Source organism: Stegastes partitus, unplaced genomic scaffold, assembly GCF_000690725.1.
Source record: "Stegastes partitus isolate 25-593 unplaced genomic scaffold, Stegastes_partitus-1.0.2 Scaffold1368, whole genome shotgun sequence".
In the NCBI taxonomy this organism is placed as follows: Eukaryota; Metazoa; Chordata; class Actinopteri; family Pomacentridae; genus Stegastes; species Stegastes partitus.
In genome coordinates, this window is record NW_007579099.1 from 64,462 (window position 1) to 89,378 (window position 24,917).

At 39.5% G+C, this 24,917-nt stretch overlaps 2 protein-coding genes across 2 annotated transcripts in view; both read left to right on the top strand.

Annotated features, from left to right (window-relative positions):
* The window catches only part of LOC103370072 (CREB-regulated transcription coactivator 2), a 45,989-nt gene extending 23,817 nt beyond the window's left edge, over positions 1 to 22,172 (top strand). The window contains exons 8-18 of the mRNA XM_008298986.1: positions 1,212 to 1,291; positions 1,943 to 1,992; positions 2,350 to 2,618; positions 4,597 to 5,066; positions 6,714 to 6,812; positions 6,849 to 6,905; positions 6,996 to 7,076; positions 7,149 to 7,343; positions 10,395 to 10,466; positions 11,763 to 11,970; positions 15,604 to 22,172. Coding sequence (XP_008297208.1) covers positions 1,212 to 1,291; positions 1,943 to 1,992; positions 2,350 to 2,618; positions 4,597 to 5,066; positions 6,714 to 6,812; positions 6,849 to 6,905; positions 6,996 to 7,076; positions 7,149 to 7,343; positions 10,395 to 10,466; positions 11,763 to 11,970; positions 15,604 to 15,794 — 1,772 coding nt within the window. The 3' untranslated portion in view covers positions 15,795 to 22,172. The remainder of the gene's footprint in view (positions 1 to 1,211; positions 1,292 to 1,942; positions 1,993 to 2,349; positions 2,619 to 4,596; positions 5,067 to 6,713; positions 6,813 to 6,848; positions 6,906 to 6,995; positions 7,077 to 7,148; positions 7,344 to 10,394; positions 10,467 to 11,762; positions 11,971 to 15,603) is intronic.
* Positions 22,173 to 23,813: 1,641 nt separating this feature from the next.
* dennd4b (DENN/MADD domain containing 4B) overlaps positions 23,814 to 24,917 on the top strand; it is a 60,759-nt gene continuing 59,655 nt past the window's right edge. Inside the window, exon 1 of the mRNA XM_008298987.1 lies at positions 23,814 to 23,912. The gene's annotated coding sequence lies outside the window, so the exon portion shown is untranslated. The remainder of the gene's footprint in view (positions 23,913 to 24,917) is intronic.

Below are 24,917 nucleotides of genomic sequence, written 5' to 3' on the forward strand. Positions count from 1 at the left end.
TAGTCTCAGACTTGGCTTAATCCATGTCTGGAAAGTGATTTTTTAAAAGTTTGATAGGAACTCCTCAGTGACCATTAGAATCTGTAGAACCCTTTATGTCCCTTTCAATACCTTCTTAAGACCACTAGAACCATATGAAGCACCTCTATTCCCCTCTCAGTGACCACTAGAATCTGTAGAACCCTTTCTGTCAATTTAATACCTTCTTAATGACCACTAGAGCCACATAAAGCACCTCTGTTCTTGCAACCGTAGGACCCCTCAGTCCCCTCGGTCACTATTAGAACCTATTAGAACCCGTGGAACCTTTTTAGTGTCCTTAATGACCTCTGGGACCACATAAAACACCTCTAAGACCCCCCCAGTCCCCTTTAGAACCTGTAAAACCTCTTGAATTACCTTTTACGAGGTTCTTAATGACCACCAGAACCAGATACAACACATCCAGGACCCCCTTAGTAACCATTATAACCGGCAGAACCTTATGTTACCCATAATACCTTCTTAATGATCACCAGGACTTCATAAAGCATCTGTAGGACCCCCTCAGTCTCCATTAGAACCTGTAGAACCTTTTATGTTGCCTTTTTAATCACTACATAAAGCACATTCAGGACCCCATCAGTCACCATTCGAACCCATAGAACCCTTTTAGCTACCTTTTAATAACCACCAGAACTGCATAAAGCACCTGTAAAACATTCTCAGTCACCATTACAACCTATAGAACCTTTTCCGTCACCGTTAAGACCTTGCTAAAGCCCACGTAGGGCCCCTTCAGTGACCATTAGAACCTATCGAACCTCTTGAATGACCTTTTTTAGAGGTTCTTAATGACTGCCAGAACCACATAAATGCATGCAGCAAATATCTATTTCTACAGAATAAAATACAATGTTTTGAAAATAGTATGTGTTTGCTTTAAAAAAGACATGACTTGTGTTGGATCCTTCCACTGAAGCAGCTTTCAGGTGATTTGATCGACAAAATCCACCTGCAGCTGTCGTCAACTGATCGTCTGGTTTCCAGCAGAACACTTTGACTGTGTAAACATGGCATCTAGTCAAAATTTTAGAAGTCAGATTGTTATTCTGACCAGAGAGGGGCTTTACGAGCATCGCTGCACTGAATGTTTCTACGGGTGCAGAGCTTCTAAAACACTGGAAACGGAATCAGTCGTATCCAAAGTCTTGTTATTCTTTGTCTGTCAGTGTTTCCGTACCCGGTTCCCCCCATCGAGGAGAACGTTTTGGATGAGGGAAAGCTGCTCAAACCCTGGGACACCAAGAAGGTAACAAAATTGTTGTTATTTCTTTAATTTGCTGTAGTTTTTACTTAATCCTCATTATAAAGGCTCTGTTACACTAAAAAACTTTCACGAATTAGTGGATGTTTGTATTTATGTGTTTGTTAAGACTAGTATGTGGTAGTTAACACCATGTTTTGATTCTGTGCAATTCTCCCATAGAAATCCCAAAGTCATCCAGAGGTGTATTTATTTGCTTTGAATTAGATGATGCATTTGATGTTTAGTCTCAAAAGTTGGTGAAATGTCAAACAAAGACTGTATTTTCAGTAGAAGCTAGAGATCCGTCCATATATATACACTTGCAGGAACTTTCTGAGGCCCCAATACTACCATTGTTTGAAAATGTGCACCTTTTATTCCCCCATTTCTAAGGTTCAATAATTAAAAATGTGTACTCTGCTGGAGCCATTCAATCATTTGGATCTGCTGTAAGCCATTGTGTCTGTCTGTGTCTGTGAGACTGTACCTGTTTTGAAAAGATGTGACCTTACACCTGAAATGCTTTTTTTAAAAACTCAAAGAGAGCTATATTGTCACTAAGTCTCAGTATGATTTTAAAAATCTCTGCAGATTTTAGTTATTCAAAACAATAGCTGATTACTTTCACAGTTCGGTTTGGTTTTTCTCTCTCAGCTGCCTTTGCTGTCGTCCCGGCCGAAGTCCTGTGAAGTTCCCGGCATCAAGTGAGTAACATCTCTGAACACACACAGCATTGTATCGTAACCACTTCTTTGGTGTGGCCTGAAATTTGATTAGTTTCTTTGAAAAAGGCTCAAATCCAACGCGCCTCTCTCCTCCCTCTGGTACTTTGTGTTCCCTGTCCTGAAGTGAGACATCATAAATCATATGTTGCCTTTTTCCTTTAACCTTGGAGATCTGCAGTTGGAGGTGCTTCACTGTTATTGTGTTAAAATAAAGAAGACAGACGTTTAATTATAGAATAAATAAAGTGGCGTCAGCGTTGTTTTTGGAGAGTTTCTCTCTCATCATAAATTCTGTCATGTCCGGAAGCTGTAAACCTGTTCGGTCTCCTCTGTTAGCATCTTTACGTCCCCGGAGCAGCCGTCCACGCCAGCCCACGGCGTCCCCTCGGCCCTCAACACCGGCGGCTCGTTGCCCGACCTGTCTAGCCTCCACTTCCCGTCCCCGCTGCCCACACCGCTGGACCAGGACGAGCCCGGATACCCAGGGTCCTCCTCTCTGAGTGGGGGCAGCAGCACGGGGAACCTGGCTTCCACCCTCACCCAGCTGGGCATCAACGCCGCCAACACACCGGGAGGCAACGGCAGCTTCCACCACCCCTCACCAGGTAGGCTGCTTCAGAGGAGTCTGTGATTTATTGATTGACTAATAACTTACGATACCTATAAAATATCTTCACCCTCCTGGACGTTTTCCACTTTTATTGCTTTTCAACATTGATTTAAGGTCAATTTAATTAGGCTTTTTTAATGTGAATATCCAAAAAGACTCTTTCATGTCTAAGTTAAGTCAGATTTCTTCTAAGTAATGTCAAATCATTAAAGATATAAAATGCAAAATAAGTGACTGCATAAGTGTGACTGTTATGGCTTTTGGGTTGCACCAAGAAGCTTAGAATTTTTTGTTTGTTTTACTGAATCTGCTTAGAACACATGGTTTACTTTTGGCAAATTTATTTTTTTTTAATATATATATATATATATAATTTTGAACAAATGCTGTTAAAAAAAAATCAAACCCATGTAGGTGTTAGTTCATTTCTGTAGACATTTTTATGACATCATAGTAACAATAAAATCTACAAAATGATGACAAAATCTCCGATATAACCCCGTGTTAGGTAAACGTGTTGTGCTCTTTGTACTTATGATATCCCAGAATTAGATTTTTTTAGTTTAACAAATTAATTTTTTTCAACCATGTTAAAAAAATAATAATAATTTGCTTGTAATGAAAACTGAAAAGAAACTTTTGACCTGCACTGTAGCTTTGGATGTGTTTCCAGTAGTTTTTCTATAACTTATTACAGAAAGAAAAAGGCAGGATTTATGATGCTTAATTCACTGTTAATTCTTTGCTGTTACTGTGACATTTCTGATTTAAAAATATGTAGAAAACAATTCTCATTTCTGTGTCGTCCTTTGGAAACCGTCTCACTCGACTGACCTTTTATACTGTAGCTGTCTGTTTCTGTTTTCACTTGTGTTTTAAGGTGAGTTTCTGTTGATAAAGAGATGGCTTGTTGAGAGCGTAGTTTCTGCAGCGTTCTCCTCGGACAAACCCTGAGCTGGAAACTGTCTGTGTGGATAAAAGCCTAAGCTGAGTGACTAATGTGAAGGTTAGCAGAGGAAGTCTGTGGGTGAGAGCGGACAAGATGAAACAGAGGGGGGTGTGCTTGGCTAAATTTAACCTCAGAGCGAGCGAGGAGGGAGGATTCTTTTTCTGCAGTCGGAAAGTGTGGTGGTGTTTTATCGCTTGTGAGGCGACCGTAGGCAGGATGAGGCAGTCAGCAGGTTAAAGCTCGCCTGAACCTGAACCTGGAACGTCTTCAATTTGTCTTTATGAGGCTGTAAAGCAGGAGGATACAAGTGCTGTCACAGTTACTATAAATAATCCAGAGGAGTGTGAGGAGTCACTGTTTTACATTGTAAATTTATATGACGTTACATTTTACTGAAATCTCTTCAAAATGACTCAAAACTTGTCTAAAATGACTAAAGATTTGTGCAAAGCGAGTCCACACCTGTGAACCAAAAACTTCAGATTACTCAAGATTTGTGCAAAATTACCTGAAATGTCTTCAAATTGATCCAAAATTTGTCCAATATGACTCAAAAATTGTTCAAAGGGATTTGAAACTTGTCCAAAATATTTTGAAACTTTACCAAAATGACTCAGAAATTGTCCAAAATAACCTGAAGCTTCTCCAATGTGACTTGAGTGCTTGTTTGAAAAAATAGTGCTGAACAAAAGAACTGATTTTAGTTTTATGCTGTCTAAAATGACTCGAGTCATCCAAAATAACCCAAAACTTGTCCATAAGAGTTCATAACATCTCCAAAATGAACTCAAAAACCAGAAAAAAGGAACCTTGATTCTGAATCAATGACATGATGAGAAATATCAATTACTTAAATTACTAAAAATGTGATGATTTGCGATAAAATGACTTGTTTTTGTTGTTTCAGCTGCAGGTCTTAAGACTGCACGTTTTATTACAGAATAATTTATTCGGCTTGCTCCTCCATGAGGTTGGATGTTGTTCAGAATGTGTCATAGTTCTCTGTTGTGTTTTGTCTCCTCAGGTCTTCTGGCGTCTCTACAGAGCACGCTCAGTAACCCCTCTCTACAGTCATCACTAAGCAACCCCAACATCCAGTCGTCGCTGAGCAGCCACTCCTTCTCCAACTCCCTGAGCTCCACCTCCCTGCACTCGTCGCTCAGCAACCCGTCACTGCAGTCGTCTCTCAGCTCCTCCCCCTCGCTGCCGTCGTCCCTCAGCAGCCAATCACTGCACTCGTCCCTCAGTAACTCCTCCCTCCAGTCAGTGTCCAGCAGCAACCCGAGCTACAGCAGCGGCGTGGGCGGCTCTGGCTCCTGCTCCTCGTCCTACTCGCCGCTGCTCGGTGGGCAGGGCCAGCCGTCGCTCAGCACGTCGCCACGTAGACGAGCCCAGTTGTCACCGCTCATCCTGCCCATGGGAGGGGAGTCACGGAGGCATCACTCCAAGCAGTTCTCCCCCACCATCTCCCCCACACTGTCCTCCATCACGCAAGTACGTCACACCTCCGTACGGCAGCAGGAAGGTGTCTGATACACATTGAAACCCAGCATTCACTCAAATACGCTGATTAATGCAGTTTGCAAACAGTGATGAAACTCTGGGGTGTCTGCCATGCCAGTCCACAGTTTCAGGACTGTTAGAAGTGTTGTTTAACCCTTTTTATTGGTGTTTAAAGTTAAACAGAATTCAATTAATCATAAATACAGTCAGATAAACATGATAGATCTCCTTCCACTCGTTTCTGCTGCTACAGAGCCCCTTCCCTGTCCTAATCTTATTAATCAAACTGAGTTAATGTAAGGTAGTATAGGTAGCTCGAAATAATTCAGTGTGACATAAATTGTTGGTAAAATATAGTATCCATCCATCCATCCATCCATTATCTAGCCATCCATTATCTATACACCACTTAATCCTCATTAGGGTCGTGAGGGGCTGGAGTCTATCCCAGCCGACTTAGGGCGAAGGCAGGGGACACCCTGGACAGGTCACCAGCTATCACAGGGCTACACTTAGAGACAGACAACCAAGCACACTCACATTCACACCTACGGACAATTTAGAATCACCAGTTAACCTCAACATGTTTTTGGACCTTGTGGGAGGAAGCCAGAGAACCCGGAGAGAACCCACGCTGCACGGGAAGAACATGCAAACTCCAACAGTGTTTAGCAACAGTGCTAAAATATAGCATATAAAACTTAAAAAAAAAACAAAAACATTAACCTTCTAAACTCCATGCATCAGTTTCTGGGTGGGTTTTTTGTGTGTTTTACTCTCTGTGGGCTCATTTTTCAGCGTAATATAAAGTCTTCTGTGCCGTATGACAGTTAGAATGAAAGAAAAAACAAACCCAAAATCAACATGTACAACATTTTTCCATGTGTTCACAGGTGTCAAGGTGACTTTACATACGATAGATATTTATCTATTTCCGTTTTTGTTTCCATACTTCTCTCTGCTCTGTATAAACACTGCCTGCAGTTCACCCGAAAACTCTTGATTTTTCTTAATTGATTGTTGTTCATAGTTGAGCCAGTCGTGTCTTAACGGTTGCATCACGGAGCTCAAAACTTTGTGTTTTTTTTTTTTTACACCATGTGGTTTCATCATTGTTTTAAAGTTGATCAGTAGAATAACATGATTTTGTTGAAGTGTCACAATTTTTAAGCTCAGATTTGGTTAATTTTCTACAATCTGGTTGGAATGTTTCAAATCTGACAAGTGTTTGTCATTTTACAGTTTCTGCCTGAAAAATGGTCCCACTTTGGTGATTTAAAAAAAAAAAAAAAAGATGTCATGCCTTTCAATCCCACTGCTGGGTTTTGAGGTTGAAGAGCAGCTTCCACATTAGTGACCCGATGAATTAATGTGCAAAAAAAATGAGGCAAAAGCTTGAATTCTGAAAAAACAATTTCTGCAGTAAAATGACATTAAGAGAAGTTTTTGTAACTGAGGTTTATGCAGGCCTCAAAAACACAACTTTTCCTTTTTTTTTTCCCTGACAAAAAACATACCTTTCAAACCTGCAGACGAGTTTTGGTGTTCACGTCTGTTACGCAGTTTAACTCGAGGGTTAAACCTGCTGCTCTAGTATCCAGATGATGCCTGTTGCTAACCTCCCTCCTCCCTCCGCAGGGCGTCCCTCTGGACACCAGCAAACTGCCTCTGGACCAGAGGCTGCCTCCGTACCCGCTCAGCCAGTCCCACCAGCACCAGCCAGGTTCTCACCAGCCTGTCCCCAGCCTGCCCGGCTCCCAGCCCGGCCAGCAGCCCCTTCCTCTGGGCCACCACCAGCAGCTGCACCGCCTACAGCAGCCGCGACCCAACGCCCAGCAGCAGCAGCAGCAGCAGCAGCAACAACAACAACAACAACAGCAACAACAACAACAACAACAACAACAACAGCAGCAGCAGCAGTCGCAGGTGCTGCAGCAGCTCCACATGCAGAACCTGCGTAACCAGCAGATGCAGCAGCAGCAGCAGCAGCACTTTGGAACGGTAGGTCAGCAGCTCCAGTGAAAGACCAGAGAGGCTCTTGTCGCCTATAGCTAACAGGGTGTTTCTGTGCAGCAGCAGAGGCCGATGGGACTGCAGGGAAACACCGCGAGCATCAAGAGCGAGAGCACGTTAGACCAGTGCATCCAGACGTCCTCGCTGTGCCAAGTCAAACAGGAGACAGAGCAGCAGGCGGAGCATCAGCAGCGGGCTGGAGGCCTCCCACAGCACCAGCAGATCAGCCACAACCTGTCCACAGACCTGTACAATGTGAGTAACTACAGCTCAGACAGAAACAACTGGTTCCATTATAATACCCTGAATGGTAAACTTTCAAGGCTCATACCAGCATGTGTGACAGGTGGTTGGTCAGAACAAGTCAGAGCTAATGAAAGGTCTCTTTTTTTTTTCTTTTTTTTTTTAAGTTATTTTTTTGGCCTTTTTGCCTTTATTTGATAGGACAGTAGAGAGTGAGACAGGAAAGTGGGGAGAAGAATCGGGGAGGGACCTGCAGCAAATGGCCCACGACTGCTGCGTCGGGGACTCTAGCCCCAGTACATGAGACGCCAGCTCAACCGGTTGAGCTGTAGCAGCAGCCCGAAAGGTCTCATTTTTACCTACAGTTGATATTTGATATTTTCATCTTCCTGACATGATTATTTTTCTGCAGTTTGTAATCATTTTGGTCAGTTTTTTTGTCATTTAGTTTTGAGTAACTTTGTACACTTTTTGAGTTATTATGGACAAGTTTTGAATCACTTTTAATTAAGACGTTTTTTAGTTTTAGTCCTTTCGGACAATTTTTGAATCATTTTCAAGACATTTTGGAGAACTTTCAATTCATTTGAGACAGGTTTTAGGTTTTTTTGGGCATCATTTTGTCACTTTTGGCAATTTTTGAATTATTTTGGACACGTTTCGAGTAACTTGATAAAGTATCAAGATACTTTGAAGGACTTGGGGTCATTGTGAACAAATTTTAATACATGGTGGAGAAACAGACATTTTTGGACCAGTTTCAAGTCATTTTAGACTTTTTTTGAGTAATTTTGAAGAAGCTTGAAGCCATTTTAGATATGGTTTTTGTCATTTTGGACAAATTTTAAATCATTTTGGACAAGCTATTGGTTTGAAAGAAATAAGGTGTTCTATTGTCTGATTTTATCTACATGGAGTTCAAGCCAAAATCTTAATTGTGATTAATATTCCATTAACTGTGCAGCGTGAAATTTGAACATTCTCAGTGTTCTCTTCTGTTTTTGCTCATTTTTGCTGTGCACATATTAAATTTGCATGTCAACTAACTCGGTGTATTCAAGAAGCCTTAAATCAGAGTAAACACAGATTTCCCTTGTAGATTAGTCCTGGAAAATGAAAACTGTTTTCTTTTGCATGAAGCAGTTTGATGTGCTTTGAGTTAATTTGTCTTACTTCATATCGGATTGTCGACGCTGTTATGAGAGCTCAATCAGCCCTGTTCTGCAGATTTCTGTGTCAAAGTCAGAAAACATAAAGTAACTGATGCCCCTAGAAACTGCGGCATGAGTCAGAAGAGACTGAAATATTTCTGTTTTCTCTTGTTGTTTTTAAGCATTCATTCTGTCAGGAAATGATTCAGAGTATCTGAGGACAGCTCAACATTTATTATTACAAAGCAGAGCTGCAAACGTCTGTTTTGGTCTCTTCCAGAAACACTGCGTCACCTTCCGATGTCGTCGCAGTATTTTTAGTTTGTGGAAATGTATTGGGTTTAGCTGATTGAATCATTCACACTGATGTTGTGCATGTTGTACACATGTTTCTACACAGCTACGTGTCTGTAGGTGCCACCTTGTTATATGACTGTGTGCTACTTTATTTTTCATGTGACGGTGCAAACAACAAAATAAGACGCTCCTATTTAACAGACTAACAGGCTCACATGTGGAAAGTTGACACTGAAGATTAGAGGAGGTGTCACCTTCCTTCTCTGATGTAATGCTGAGAGACAAACAGCACCTGAAGTTATTTGTGGAAGTCACTGTATGCTGAGAGACATCAGATCCGCCCCTCAGTCAACACAAACACCGTCTAATGTTTCAGGATTCAAACACAGATTACACTGCTGGTGATTAATGAGCAGCCGTCAGCACGATCCTTTTCAGCCTTTTGTTCTGAATGTTGGAACAGAAAAAGGGTCAAGTAACTGTTTTCATCCCGTGTGAGTGCAAACTGAAATTCCCCTCGTCAGAGCCCATCAGTAGAGACAGTTACAGAGACATAAACTGGACATAAAACGACAAAAATAAGATACAAAACAAAAAAATGAGTCAAAACAACATAAACGAGATACAAAACCAGACAAATGAGACAAAAACAACAAATGAGACACAAAATGACATACACCGACACACATAACGGCACAAACAAGAGGCAAAACAACTAAAATGGGACACAAAATGACAAAAACTGAACACTAAGCAGAAACAAGACAAAAAATGACCGTGTCTGTCTCCTGACTCAAAACCTGTCCAAAACGATTCAAAATTTGTCCAAAATGTTTTAAAACTTGTCAGAAAGATACTCAAATTACTTGAAAATTTTCCTGATATTACCCAAAATGTGTCCTAAATGATTTAAAACTTGTCCAAAACTATTCAAAACCTGTTCAAAATTACCAAGAAATGGTTTCAAAATGATTTTTTTTTTTTAAAAAAGTCCCTAAATGCCCCAAAGTGTATCCAAAATAACAAAAAAATCTTCAAAATGACAAAAACTTCTTCAAAGTGTTTCCACAATGACAAAAGTTTTCCGAAATGCCTCAAAATCTGTCCAAAGCAATTCAAAACTTTTCCAAAATGACTCGAAATCAGCTAAAGAATGAGCCTCTGATCAAAATATAGGAAAATATTAGAACCTTTCATTTGCTATAACTTGTGTTGACCAATAGATTTGGTTGCAATATTTCAAATATGTTTATGCTGCCCTGACATTTTCATTTTTCTATCTCCTGTACTTAGGAAGTTATGAGGCTCAGAGATGATGGAAAAATTAAAATAAAGATGCAAGATTTCAACTAATCACTGTGTATTTTAGGGCTTTGTTACTCTGAAAATATTCATAGTATGAAGGTGAAACTTTGTATGACTTCATGAAATATACTGAAGTTGCTGTAGATAAATAATGAGGTGATTTTAAGGAGGTCAGGGGGGTATCTTTGCAGATTTGGTTGAGTTTATATGGAATTATCCATCAGTAATTTCAGAACAAAAGCCAACACTGGTTAAAGCTGAAGGGACAATCTGCTGTGTGACCAAGCTGTTGTCTTTCTGTTTTTCCCAGGATGCCTTGTTCAACTCTCTGCTGGATGATCCGTACCTGAATCTGCAGCTCACAGGGAAATCCAACCAGCAGGTAACTTCTACTAACAGCTGCTTTAACTTCATCAACAGGAGGCGACGAGATCAAACATCATCACTTTAATTCCCTCTTTGTGGATGGTTTCTCCATCCAGACTGTAAACTCTTTGATGCACGTTGCTCCTACGGATAAAACTCTGTATTAAACTAAACTGTTACACTAAATTATTAAAGACTGTAGGATCAGTAAGCCTCGCTGCTATCAGTTCTGCTATCAGTATTGAAGAAATTAAGTAATTAATAATGGCTACATAAGTGTTATCTTGCATATTTTATCACCAACTCAGTTTGTAATTCATCCATGATGCTTTTTCAGTCTTTTTCAAGTCAGAGCAGGAACATGATCAATCTGTAGGAAGTGTGTCAGTGTCACAGCAGCAAAGGGAAACGTGCAACAATGTGGGGAACATCAGGAAAAAATTAATACAAACAAGAAAGCACTGTCGATGTACAGGCTTCTTCTTGATGTGAAAAAATAAATATAACACTTTTAAAAATTCCTCATCTACAAACTCCCAGCAGGTTTTTCCACACAGTGAAATTTGAGGCTGTTTGGACATCAGTGTCTCAGGAACTATTAAAGAGAAAATCCTTAAATTTTCTCTGTTACTTGTCATCATGACATTGACATGACATTTTAAAAAGATATTTTGTTATTTTTAATTTTAGAGAGTGTTTAAAGCTCGGATCAGACCATCTACCAGTATTTTGTTTTTGTGGTACAACTTTTCATAGCTACTCAAGCAGTTCAGAAAGTTCAACAAAAATAACTTTATTTCCACTTTTGTCACCAAATATTTCATAATAAAAGTATACTGTATGTTCTATTTTGTATTATTGTGACATGCAGCTACATGCGGTTTAGGAAGTATCACTAGTTGACTTCCGCATTATCAATGTTTTGTAAATATGAGTTCAAAAATAGGACTTTTCAACCTTTTTTTTCCTTAAATAATTCAACTCACCCATCATGAAAGATTATTTGATCTATCTGTCCAGTATTACATATTATGAAAATTTCAGGTTTTTATCTTTAGCAGTTCCTGAGATATTGTCATTCAAACAGATTTGGACGTCCATGGCTTCAGTGTCTTGATGTCTTGTTTAGGCCATAGATATTCAGTTTCCTGTCACAGAGGAGGAAAGAAACCAAGAAAATTTCACATTTAAGATGCTACAACCACAGATTTAGGACCTTTTCTTCATTAGTTGTCTGAATAGTTGACAGCTACTCAGTGAACATCCTCCCTGTGCGGTTCGTTGTTTTATAATCGCTGCCCTGTTGGTCCAGTTCACAGCAGAGAATCAGGGCGACAGTCTTTCCCTGAACCACGGCGGTCTGGGCTGCAGCAACATCATCAAGAGCCAGTTTCCCTCCAACAGCCAGGGCCCGCTGGAGCTGCAGGATCCAGGAGACCAGCAGCTGCTCAACAACCAGAACCAGAACTACAGCAGCGGTGGCGACGGACGACACAACGTCCCGAACATCATCCTCACAGGTCAGAACCACACATTTACTGGAATATTGATGTTTTCAGCAGATGACACCAACACTGTTTAAGCCTTTTTCCTCAGTGTGGGCTCATTTTTCACTGTAATATAAAGTCCTGCACCTCTATGGAAACAATACAACCATGACCAGAAGGAGAGAGAATGTCTTCTGTGCAGTATGATACAGTCAGAATAACAGAAATCAGAAAATAAGAAACATTTCAATAATTATTTATCTTCCAAAAATGTAAAACATAAAAAAATGGAATCAACATGTCCAACATTTACCAAGTGTCCACAGCTGTTACCAACACTGGGGAAAAAAAAACAAAAAAACTCTACATATCAGAGATATTAAACTATTTGTTGTTTAAATTAGTTTCCATTCTTGTCTCCTTTCTGCTCCTTTCAAACACATCCTGCAGTTCAGTCGAAAAGTCCCTGAATTTTTTGTCATATGGCTGTTGACCAAAGCTCAGTCAGACAATGCTTTCCATTTGCAATGAGGAGGTCAGAATTGTTTGTATTTTACAGAATCCGGTTAGAACAAATGCTTTAATTTTGGCAAACTTTTAAATGAGACGTGTAATGAGACTTGTCTCCTCTCTGCTCTGTGGAAACACAGCCTGCAGTTCACCTGAAAACTGTCTGAAATTCTGTCATCAGGACTGTTGGTCACAACTGAGCCAGTGAAAACCTCAGAATCTTTTGTTTTTACAGAATCTGGTTACAGCAAAATGTTTATTTTTAGTGATTTTTTTAAGAATAAGTCACGTGGAATGATTGATTTTAATGAAATATTGTGACCTTCGGCTCAAATTTGGTTCTGTTTTTGAACTGTCACAGATAATGAGTAGTTCAAGGACCATTGGAAAGTTGAAAGTCTTATTTTTGTCAAGTCTTTTAAACCTTCCAACAATTTTGAGGTTCAGATTAAAGGATTAAAAGAACGTTTGGTTTTTTCCTGATTAAACAACTAAGCTACACTGTTGTGTCCTTCAGGATAAAGCTGAGTCAAGTGCACATCAAGGACGACAACACATTTCTCAGGTTTAAAACAATGAACTGTCAGCGTGGGTGTCCTCAGACCTAATTACTTTCTGTGAAAAACAAAACTGTACAGACACAAAAAGCAGTGAGAGGAGCTCAATCACCTTCAATATCACACAGCAATGTCAGTAACATTGGTCAGGAAGGATAGAAGAAGTCAATCAACAGAAACATTTAAAAGAAGCAAAGTTACGTTTGTTTCTGAATAATTTTTGCCAGAGTTTCCTGAGCACATGATTTATTTGGTTCCTTTTCCTTTTATTTCGTTCCTTTTCTTTCTTTTTCTTGCTAAAAATCAAAGCTAGATTGTTTGGGGAAGTGAAGGTGAAACAGCAGACGAGTTACTGAGAAGTGGATCTGTGAATTTCTTTTGAAAAGAAGACTTGAAAAAAGTTTGGCCTACGAAAAACAAGCAGGGCCTCATTGAACATGTACAAATCACCGGATTACACTGCAGCTACACAATCTTTTAAATAACTTGAATAATGCAGTTTTACTAACTGCACACCTGCAACCTGGAATAATTCAGTTTTATCCTCAGATTATTGATTTGACCTATTTTCACTTCTGCTCTTCTTTTAGTTGATTCACCATGTCTGAGTTTAAATAAAGCTTGATTGATTTAAATATTTTCTGAACTTGTCAAACCTGAAATCTGAGACAAGGTGTTCGCTGCAGCTTCAACATGACACCACAAAGAAAACAGAATCACAAACAGAGGTTTACAGGTTCACTGCGTTTTGAAATGAGAACAGCAAACAACACTAACAATCACAAAATAATAATGATGCAATCATAATTGTAAAGACAACAACAACAATGATAATCATAGTAATGACAATAGTAATGACATTTAATAGTAGTACTAATGTGGACCACAACTGTTATAATCACAATAATAATAGACACAATAACAATTTTAATAAAATCAATATAACAACAACAGGGTCGATAATAATAATATCAACAATAACAACAACAACAACAATAATAACAGCTTTATTTGTATAGCACCTTTAAGAACAACAATTCACAAAATGTTTTGACAGGTAGAACATAAAATACAGGTAAAGTATCAGGCAGGACAGGGCAAACACAGGTAAAAACTCAATAATAAATTAAAAGTACATGCAAACACATGTAAATATACACTGTAAAAATGAAAATGTACAGAATGGATAGCTAGTTAAAAGCTGGTTAAAAGGACGACACCACACAAGGGGGTTAAGAGAGAAACTGAAGAGAAAGTCAAAGATAAAAATAGATTAAGATCAGGAGGTTCGAAAGAGGGACTACGAACAGTAAACATTTTAAAATGGATGAAAGGGCAGAGACTGCAGTGGCAGCTGGTTAATACAGGGTGCAGTGGCGCCGCCCCACTACTAATGACCAGAGAAAAAGTAGTTCTCAAACACAATATTAAATGGATATCAAAACTGTCCTTCGACGTTCTTACGACTGCTCTTTCTGACACCGTCACACGGCCGTTCCCCTCCTCTTCTACTAGATGACATCTACTGTCATGACGGCTTAATGAATCGGCCATGCTGTCAATAGAGAAAAGGCTGTTTTTCCACTCATAGAAGAAGCAGCATGTAGAATACATGGAATTTAACCTCGGATAAATCTGACATGAGAATGCCCTAGTTTATTATTTTTGAAGTCATTTTTGGTCACACACCTGTCTGAGCACACCACAGCCACTAAACAGCAGCTACAGCAGTCTGCTATGTGGGGCGTTTAGGGAGCATCAGTAAATCGTAGCGTCTCTCAATGAGAAAATGTTCAGCAAGTCATATGTTCTGTGTGTGACCAGGTGGGAGGTACAACAAAATGAGAAATTTGGTCGTACTGATGCTACCAGTGAAAAAGTCAGTCTGGAGCCCCGAATAGTGTTTCATTCATTATTTATGTTGTGTGTTTTGAGTTTGTACAGATCCTGTAAATATTGATGAAAGTTTGATGAATGGTTTTGAAATTTAGTTATGGTCAGTCTTAATAATGTTAAATTAGATTATGATTGCAATATCCTCCACAGGTAGTAAATTTGTATTCCTGTAAATAGTTGTGCCTGATGTTACTCATATTCTAATTTCTGATTTAAAATAAAAGGTCATTTGCAGACTGCGCCCCCACCAAAAAGTCTCACCAGCCGCCACTGATAGATAGTGATACAAGAGAAATAAAAGAGAACTTTACTTGAAGGCGAGTCTATAAAAGTGGGTTTTAAGTCGTGATCTAAGTTATATCAGTTATAGTAATAATGATAACAATAATAACAATATAGAAGTACTAACAATCATATGCTGATACTCAATCATTGGATTGACAGAATGTGCAGTTGTTGTAGACATTATTAAAACTGTATTTTGAGGGCATTTGTTCTTTTTATTTTCACACCATGTGGTGGAAAGCATGTGGACAGTCTGGATGTTCTACTCCACTGTGTTCTCTCTCAGTGTTTTCATTAAACACACTTCAGATGCAGTAATATGGTTGCTGACAACATCATGTCTTCATGTTCTGTTGTCATTCCTGCAGCAGTGTTGGTTCTCTCTCTCACACGTCCTTCCTCTCTCCTCCCCCTGCAGGCGACTCCCCCACCGGTCTGTCCAAAGAGATCGCCAGCGCTCTGTCCCACGTCCCCGGCTTTGAGATGGACCCGTTCTCCCTGGATGAGCAGCTCCGGATGGACCCGCTGTCCCTGGACATGCTGGACGGGGATCTGATGCTGGCCGACCCAGCCGTGGAGGACTCGTTCCGGTCCGACCGGCTCAAGTGACCCCCAGCCGAGCGGCAGGAGCACGGTGGGACCCGGCGAAGACACGGCCGCCCACTCGGAGGTGGAGGGGATGCCACCACTCCGCCTCGGAGCCGGCCAGCGTGCAGAGCGACGTTTGAAGTCGCTCAAGTGTTGTAGAGGAGGACCGGAGGTTTCTGAAGTGAAGGAGGGGCAGCTTCTCCATGGAAGGCACTTAACTGAAAACGCTCTCGCAACGCTTGAAGAACAGACGCTTCTCTTTTAGGCATTAGCTTGTCTGAGTCTTATCTGCACGTCGATGGAAAATGCACTCGCAGGATTAAAACGTGACGTCGGCTTTGTGTCGTCTGTACAACCAGCAGCGCTTCTGAAGCTTTTATGCATCGCGACGTTGTGTGGAGCCTCCCTGCACGCGTGATTGGTCGGAACCGTCTTACCCCAAGCTGCCGTTCGGCCAATCGTAGGCTTCGCCTGCGTCATCCGCCACTTTAACAGGAGCTCAGCCATCTTTATATACGTTTGGAAAATGTGTCCCTGCAGATCGACATTCTGGTCTGTTGTTTTATGCAGAAACCAGCTGGTTGGACACGAAGCTGCCTCTGATCAGACTCCAGAGTCCAGTTGACCGGTGGAGCAGATCACTGGGATCATTCAGGCAGTCGCACAAGCAGCGAGTCAAGAAAAAGTAACACAACCATTATTCTAGATGGTTTCGAATTTTTTTATTATTTTAAAAAATATTTTAATTCCAGTTTTGCATGATATTAACGTTGTTTCACACATTATTGAGCCCTTAGAATTCAATTCTGGCAACAGAAAGCATCTAAATACAGTATCCCATTCTATCCTATTTTTTTAGAATCGTAACGCAAATGTCTCTAATTTACACAAAGTTTAACAGGAGTTATTTCAAACTTACTGATGGTGTCGGGACATTAGAACCCTTTGAATTAAGCAGGTACTTTGAATCAGCAGAATTTAGATTCACAAGAATTTAGTTTATTCTAATTTCAGCTTGTGTCAATTCCAGATATTTTGACACCAGAACCAAACAAATCACTCTGCAAAATCACGCTGTGTGACCATATGTGGGATTAAGTGTCAGAAATGGCGCCTTGTAGTGGAAAGAAAGAACAGTTTTGCTGCTTGTATGATGAAAATCCCTCTGATGTTTCCAGTTTTCTGCTCCACTGACAGCAGCTTTAAACCCTGAAAAGATGCTGCGATCTAAAGTGTGAATGTGCCATCAGAGACTGAAAGCCTTTCAGTTCCTCAGCACGTAAAAGGTTCCAGAAATCACAGTGATTCTAAGTCATGTTTGTTCATTTTCCAGCGTGAAAACACTGTCAGATGTTCCCTTTTTTACATCCCGTCATCAGGCAGATCTGAAAGAGACGAATCCACAGAATCCAAACCCAGAAAACAGCTCAGAGCAGCGAACAGCATGAATCTGATCGATGCAGTCCTGTGCAAAAGTTTTAGCAAAGCGAAAACCTGAGTCAGATCCATATTTCACTTCTTCTCTGGATCTCCTGGTTCTTCTGGTTCTGTCTGACTCCATCTGGATGTTTGAAACTCCTAATGCTGAGAATCTAAACATTGAAAGAGCTTCAGACTTTTGCACAGCTCTGTATGTTCAGATCACAGTTCAGCCTCTCCAGTCTGACACAAGAGAAATAATGCATTTTGTTCTTCTTATTCTCCAGTTTCTATAAGAGCCACCTCTGTAGTGAACCAAAGAAGATTTTTGTGGACTCAAAGTTCACTCTCGACTTTTTTTTCCCAAGCAAAACACAGCAGTTTCTTCAACATTAGCTTCTTTGAAGCCAAGAATAACGTTCAGCACATGTTTAGACATCAGATTCGTCTCAAAGATGCACATCTGGATTTAATTAATCGCTCATCAATTCTCAAAATGATGATAAACTTTAATCATGCAGCACATTTTTGGAAACCTCAATAGTGTTTTACAATAAAAACACATAATTCATTTAAAGTTTATTTAAATCTGGATGAATCAGAATAAGGAGAAAATGAACAACCGAACAGACTTTTTTTTTTTTTTTTGAAGTGACATTAGAGAGAAGAAAAGTAGTTTGTAAATCTGGTTTTAAACTGAGCTGCAGGTACTGTTTGCTCAGGTTTAATGTTCCAGGTGTGTGCAGCACAAAAGCAGTCGAGTAGTAAGAATAAATATAAACAGGAAAGAGTTGTTTAAATTCATTAAAATGAACCTCGTAATGAAGCAAAGAAAATCCTGGTGAACTCACAGTCTACTCTCCACTTTATCTTCGTCTCTTTGAACAAAACGCAGCTTTTTTCCATCAGGAAGTTTGGAGAAAATGTTCAGTAAATCAGTCAATCTGCAGCGTAAAGTTGGAGGTTTTTCCTCCCAGACATTAATGGTTTCATCAAATGGTGAAAGACGCCTGTTGAAAAAGGTGAAGCCTCAAGTCAAGTTTGACCAAAGAAAAGCCGAAAATGCACACATTTTTGTGGAAAAAAAGATTATTCAGTGATCTCAGCTGCTTCTTCTGAACCACAAACCCCAACGCAAACACAGAGTTCAAACTAATCTGTTATTTTCTTCATTAATTCATTCTAAAAGAAAACTTCAAACATCTCTGTGTTTTCTGAATAACGTCTCCCCGGTGTAATCGTTTGTGCACGAAATGATAATGTTCACTTAAACAGAGATCAGTATTTTCAAGAGTGAAAACGAACCAAAACTTTATCTGCAACTGGTCTTATTCTCAGTTTATCGACTTTTAGTTCAGTATCACATCGCTGTCAGGTGAAAAACTGGGAAACTAGCAGCTGCAGAGACAAAGTTTGGTTCGTTTGGTCTTGGCTTCTTGTCTTCTGTTTATTTCAGCCTACAGCGCCACCGTCTGACCACTATACACAGCCCAGTTTAACTTAATGACGTTTTAGTTTTTGTAGCTTTTTCAAAAGTGTGCTTCAGATTAATGTGGAAACGCAGAGACTCGTTGTTGGCAGTGAAACGTGGAAATCAGTGTGACGTTTGTGTAGAAAGTGACAGAAAGTGATAAAAAGTGAAAGCGTGGAGGATTTGAGTTTTAAAGCAGAACAGCTGCTGGTGGTTTGTTCATGCAGTCGACGGAGAAACAGAAAGAAGGTTTGGATGTCGGTGGTGCAGAGTTAAAACGGACTGAGGAGGGTTGAGCTGTTTCTGCTGCCTCCTGTAGGTCACTTTAGGCTGTTACAGACTCATGAACAAGTCAGTTTCTGTTCAGAGTTCACTTATTTATAATCTGGGACCAAAACCTAAGCTCTATAAAATATTTTTGGCTGGATTTTGAGAATTCAGTATTTTCAGACCTCTGAATGAATATTTTCATAGTCAAAAAAACTTTCAAACAAGGGTGCTTTTGTGACCCAAGAAAGTTACTGTAAGTGTATATTTATTGGTGTATTCATATTTCTTGCTAAAAATACTGTCTTTGGTCAACGTTTCACCAACGTTTGAGGCCTCTAACACCAGGAAATTTGATTTATGTCAAGTATGACAAGACAAGGTTCCAAATATATGTTGTTTTGACAAAGTGGTGATGTGGACTCATTGGCAAGATCATATAATGGGTGTGCATTGAGGTCCATATATTGTCATTATATGTCCACAGAAACAAGCTTCTTCCATGTTGAAATTTGACAACATACGAGGGTGAAAACACAAAAATTCACAGGTTTGAAATCTCTCAAATATTTTACAGAATTAGTTTTGGGTCCTAAAAAAAAACAGAAGGAAATTCAGAACTAAATTTGAGACAATTTGTCTGACCGACCCGTTTAGAGATTAAAAATTAATCACTTTGACTTTTTCAAGCTCTTCTATGCAAAGTTTATGGCCTTTAAACAAGACAAAAGTCAACGTGAGATGTGAAGCAGATGTTACTGCGAACCAGCGCTCTGTTACAAGTGAAACTCAGTCAGTGTTACAGTATTAAATTATATTTCAAATAACTAAAAGAAGTGTATTTATTTAGTAGAATGGCCCTTTAAATTCATGTCATAACGGTAAATTATTGATGTAAAGATGTTTTTGACTGAGTCTCCACAGTGAAGGTGTAGAAGTGCACACAGACACTAATGGAGCTGAAATAAAGCAGGATGAGCCTTTAAATTGAACCTCAGTGCTGCAGTTTGTGAGAAAACTTTATTCCTGCAGCTGCTTTTACACAGAAAACAAACATGAAACATGGACGGTTGACCAGCGGAGATGAAGCACGTTTTAGGACTTACTATAAAGTTTTTGATTTTTTGTTGGAAAGAACTGAAGCATTTAGACTTGTTTGTCTTCTCAGGTTTTTCAGACAGAGAAGCTGAGCTGCGATTAGTTATTTCCTTTAATAGTTGCTGGATTGTTCAGAGCGTGAAATGTGACAAACCAGTGAAACAAGGATCAGAAGTCGCAGGTGATTGATCAGTGATCAGGACTGATCAGCTGTCAGGTTCCTCAGGTGGTTGATTGGCTCAACCAGGTCGGCTGAATCAGTTTGTTTTGTGTTTGGTTGTTAAAGTAAAGTTGTCTTTAGATGAACTCGTTACTGATGTAAACTGTTTGTTTTGGGAGCTGTTGATATTTTTTTTTAACCTAAAATCTTTTTTTTTTTTTTTCCGTCACATCTGAAGAAAATTAACTTTAGAATTTGGCTTTTGTCTTTTTTGTAGATTTTCTCCAAAACACTTGGAGTTTGTTCCTTTTTTACTTCTTTTTGTTCAATTTATTCCCTTCTTTTGACTGTTCTTCCCATTGTTAATTAGACTTCAGTTTGAACGTTCACATTTAACGGCTAATCCTTCGCGAAAACGGTGACTGTCTCCTGGATTCACAGCCTCCAGCTTTACCAGACATCCTGAAATGAGCCGAAGCTGCTGCAAAATTTAGAATTTTCTTTGTTCTGCAGCTTCATAACATCTCACTGAACTGGTAGAATAAAAGTGTTGCACTGAACCAGATGTGTAGAGAAAAAAATCCAGTTTAAATCCTTTAAATCCAAAAATCACAGTTTTTAAACATGTTACTGCCATCAGTGTCTGAAAGAAAACTACTGTGAGATTTATCTTGTTTCTTTTTGGCAGCTTCTGTTTATGTTCCATTAGTTTCCTTCTTTCCTCTGTTCTTGGACTGTAAGTACCACTATTATTTTTTCTGCATGTTGGTGTCTTTGATCTTCACATTTACCATCTGATTCTTCATAATGCGCTTTTTTTAAAAAGGTGATGATGCCACTAAATCATCTCTATGAAAGTTTTCTAAAAGAGTCTGTGTGGATTCACAGTTCCTGTTTTTACAGACATCCTTAGATGAGTAGAAGCTGCAGAGCTAAAGCACTTTTCTTTCTTTGCCACAGAGCTGGTAGAATCAAACTGTTAAATCCAACCAGACGTGGAGAGAAAAATCTGATCCAGTTTATTCAAATAAAACAACCAAAGTGCTGCACATATTAGAAGAGAAATATATGCAAAAATTAATTTCCAAGACAAACTCAAAATAGTAAAACAGCAGGACAAAAACCAGATTTCTAAAATGAACTAAATATAAAATAGTAAATGTTCAGACCAGTAAGAGCAGCAGAAAAGTGTTTGTTCAAAGTGTCAGTGGAGGAACGTTTGAAGGCTAAAGCTTTGCGGGAGAAATCTTCGATATCGGCTGCAGAGTGAGTTTGAGAGAAAACTTGTTTAATTTCAGTTTCATTGAAGTGTTAATTTTAATTTTAAGAAGCAGCTTCAGTTTGTTTTCACATCTGCAGAAGTAGATCAAAAACAGCGAAACAGGAAGCTTCATTTTCTGTTCAAGAAAATCCCAAAATGCACCGACTGTGTTTTCTCCACTGCGTGTGTTACAATGTGTGTCTGCGTGTGTTACTGTGTGTGTGTGTGTGTGTGTGTGTGTGTGTGTTTTTGAAGCATCTTGTTGTTGTTATGCAATAAACTAGTTGTGAGTTAACCTGCAGTTTCAGACTCTGCCAGTAGGGGGAGCTGTTGACCAGCGAGGCAGTGAATGTGTGTGTGGGTGGGTGCGCGTGCGTGTGTGTGAGCGCAGATTAGGGATCAGTTAAAGGCCATATTTCGTATGTTTTTTTCATATTTTTTATTGATGTCAGATATTAATTTCTCTCATATTCTTAATGTTTATAGTTTGTCTATTTTCGGCTCCGAGCTCTTCTGCGTCTGTTGCTTCGTATTTTAATAATAAATTTGTTTCTATTCAGATTTTTATTTGAACCTTGTAATAACCAGGGAACGTTACGTGTGTGTTGTACATATTAATATGTTTTAAAAAACCAGAGGTGCTTCTGAAGCTAACAGGAGAGATTTTTAAAGAGACTGTACCTTCACATTATTTTCCAGAAAATAAACAAATAAAACCTGGAAGCTGCTGTTGTCGTCTCTTTATGGCTATTATATCTTCATAATTCATATTTATAACTGTAATGCAGCATTGGGTTGCATTATTGTTTAAATCTGGAAATAATCAGCAAACCACAGCAAGTTCTGACATGAAACATAAAGACGAAATATTTCAGATTCTGATCTGTTTCTTCATTGCAAAAAATATATAACATACTGTGATTTTACAGTAAGTTCTCATACCAATAAAATGAAATTTGACATTTTTGCTGCTTTAAATTGAATCTACGCAACAGGAAGAAGAAATATTTCAGACTGCTCTACTTCTAGCTCATACAACATTTATCATTTATCGCACAGATTTTATAGTAATTTCTGTTAACAACAGAGTAAATTTTATGTTTTTGCTACTTAGATTTGAATTTAAGATCAAAACTATGAGACAAAAGCAAAGACTGATAGTTTTTTTTATTTTGTATGGTTTATTTGGAAATAGATTTACTCATTTTATACAAATAAATGTTTTCATTTTAATGTGTTTTTTGTAGAAATTGTCAAAGAAAATGTACTCTCATTGTTTCTTGGTGTCCGGTATACAGTTTACCAACACAGAGCACGAGTATGCAAAGGTAAGCCAACCCAGAACATTTGCAGAGTACAGATTTTCAAGGGATGGGAGGAGGCTGTACGTAAATACTGTTTGTGTATAGTTACTAATCAGTGACAGAAGGTATGAGAACGACAAACAAAAGGTGATTGAATCAAAGAGTCTGATAAACAACAAAAGGTATGAGAATAATGAATAACAATGAGTACTGGAATGAAGGAGTGACACTTGGAGGAGTCTGTAGCTAAAGGATGTGTTATTTTCTTCATCAAAATGAACAGAAAATCACCTGATTGTACTGTCAGCTCAGGTGTTACGCTGCTGCTGCAGTTTTTATTGTTCCTGCTGGTGAAGATGATGACAATCAGGAGGATCCTGCAGCAGGTCACACTTTGTGTTTCAACCTCCAGAATAACAAGAATTCAGTCATCACTTCAGTTTGTCTGACGGCTGCAGCTGCATTGATTTTCCACAGGACATACATTATATTGTATTATACTATGGTATGAAAAAAAGCACATTAAAAATGCTATTACATTTGTTTTATGATACTATATATATATATATATATATATATATATATATATATAACTTTTAAAAAAAATTTAAATTATTATTTCTTTTTCTAAAGCACTGTGTAGCTTTATTTGGAAGGGTACTGTATGATGAAGTGTATCATTATTATTTAAAATATGTAAAAGACCGTTTCAAGTGATAATCTATAAAAAGTGTATCATAATTATGTTATTTTATGAATAGCAAAAAGAGAGATTTAAGTGATATAATCGATTAAAAAGGTGCATTGTTGTCATCATTACTATTATTTTAAGTAGTAGTATCATCATAAATATGAAAAGACAAAAGTAGGTGGTAATAATCTATAATAAAGTGTATAATTACTATCATTATAAAAAGACATATTTAAGCTATAATAATCTACAATTAGGCGCATTAATATTATTATAAATACATAAAAGGCTCTGTGTGGTTGCACATATAACTGGTGACAGATAAACACAGGCTCTTATTGTGAAGGCTGTAGCCGAGCTCTTGTCTCGCGCTGCGGCTCCTCGCGCACAGCGAACATGGACGTCACCTGTGAGAGAAGCTGAACATGGTGCTGCTCACCTGCGGGACGAAACAGCTCACACAGCCAGGTACGGTACCGTCAGAGCCCAGAGCCGAGCCGTCTCACCGGCAGAGCGGAGCCGGTGTCGGTACCGGAGCGGAGCTAGCTCAGCATGCTAACGGAGAGCTAGCAGGCGTTAAACGGCACAACGGGAGCAGCGCTGCGCCCGTTATCGGACACACCTCCGTTTTCTTTCTGTTATGTTTCACGGGGGGCTGTGCAACCGGTAAAACACCGATAAAAACACCGGGCCCGGTTCGTTCTTATCGGTTTAATGCGCATGTCTGTAGTCTGTAGCGTTAGCTGGCCAGCAGCTAGCACATAGTTAGCAATTTATAACCTCAAATATTATGTCCGTGTGTCCGTGTGTTGCAGCGGCGCGGCGGGAACAGTTTGTTCCAGATGTTAAAAATCACATTAAAAAAAAATGTCGAAAACACAGAAATCAAGAAAACACGGAGGTCGTGTGGTGCTGAGTCCGCGTCCGATAATGGAACCCAGCCCACGGCGGCCCCCAGGCTCCATAGCACTGCAGCGGCAACGACCATCGCTCCGTCCCCCGGTGAACCGCCGCAGAGACGCGAACACCGGCGGAGCTTCCAGGCTTTTTTCACAACATTTAGTGTCCGGATGAGTTACAGTTACGAAGGTGTTTGATAATGAGCAGGACTGAAGCGTGCACAGCGGTGTCCGATAATGGAAGCCCGCGTGTGTGAAGGTGGAGGAGGTTTTAAATGTCCAGCAGCTGTTGGAGCCCGTCTGCACTGCAGCTCCATCAGCTGTTCTGTGGAGGAGCAGGAGGAGCTGCTCTGTTAGCAGCCAGCTCTCACACTGTTCTTATCTTTGTTATTTACTTTTCTTCTGTACGTTTTCTGGCTCCTAATAGATCTATTACACCTGCAGATAGAAACGTTGCTGTCAAAGCGAAGCGTTTTTCATCTTTGCGTGTCATGTGATAAGCAAACATGAGGAGCCTCCAGCAGCAATCACACTTTATAGTTACTTCCACTCTTGAATATTCAGTTTGCTTCTG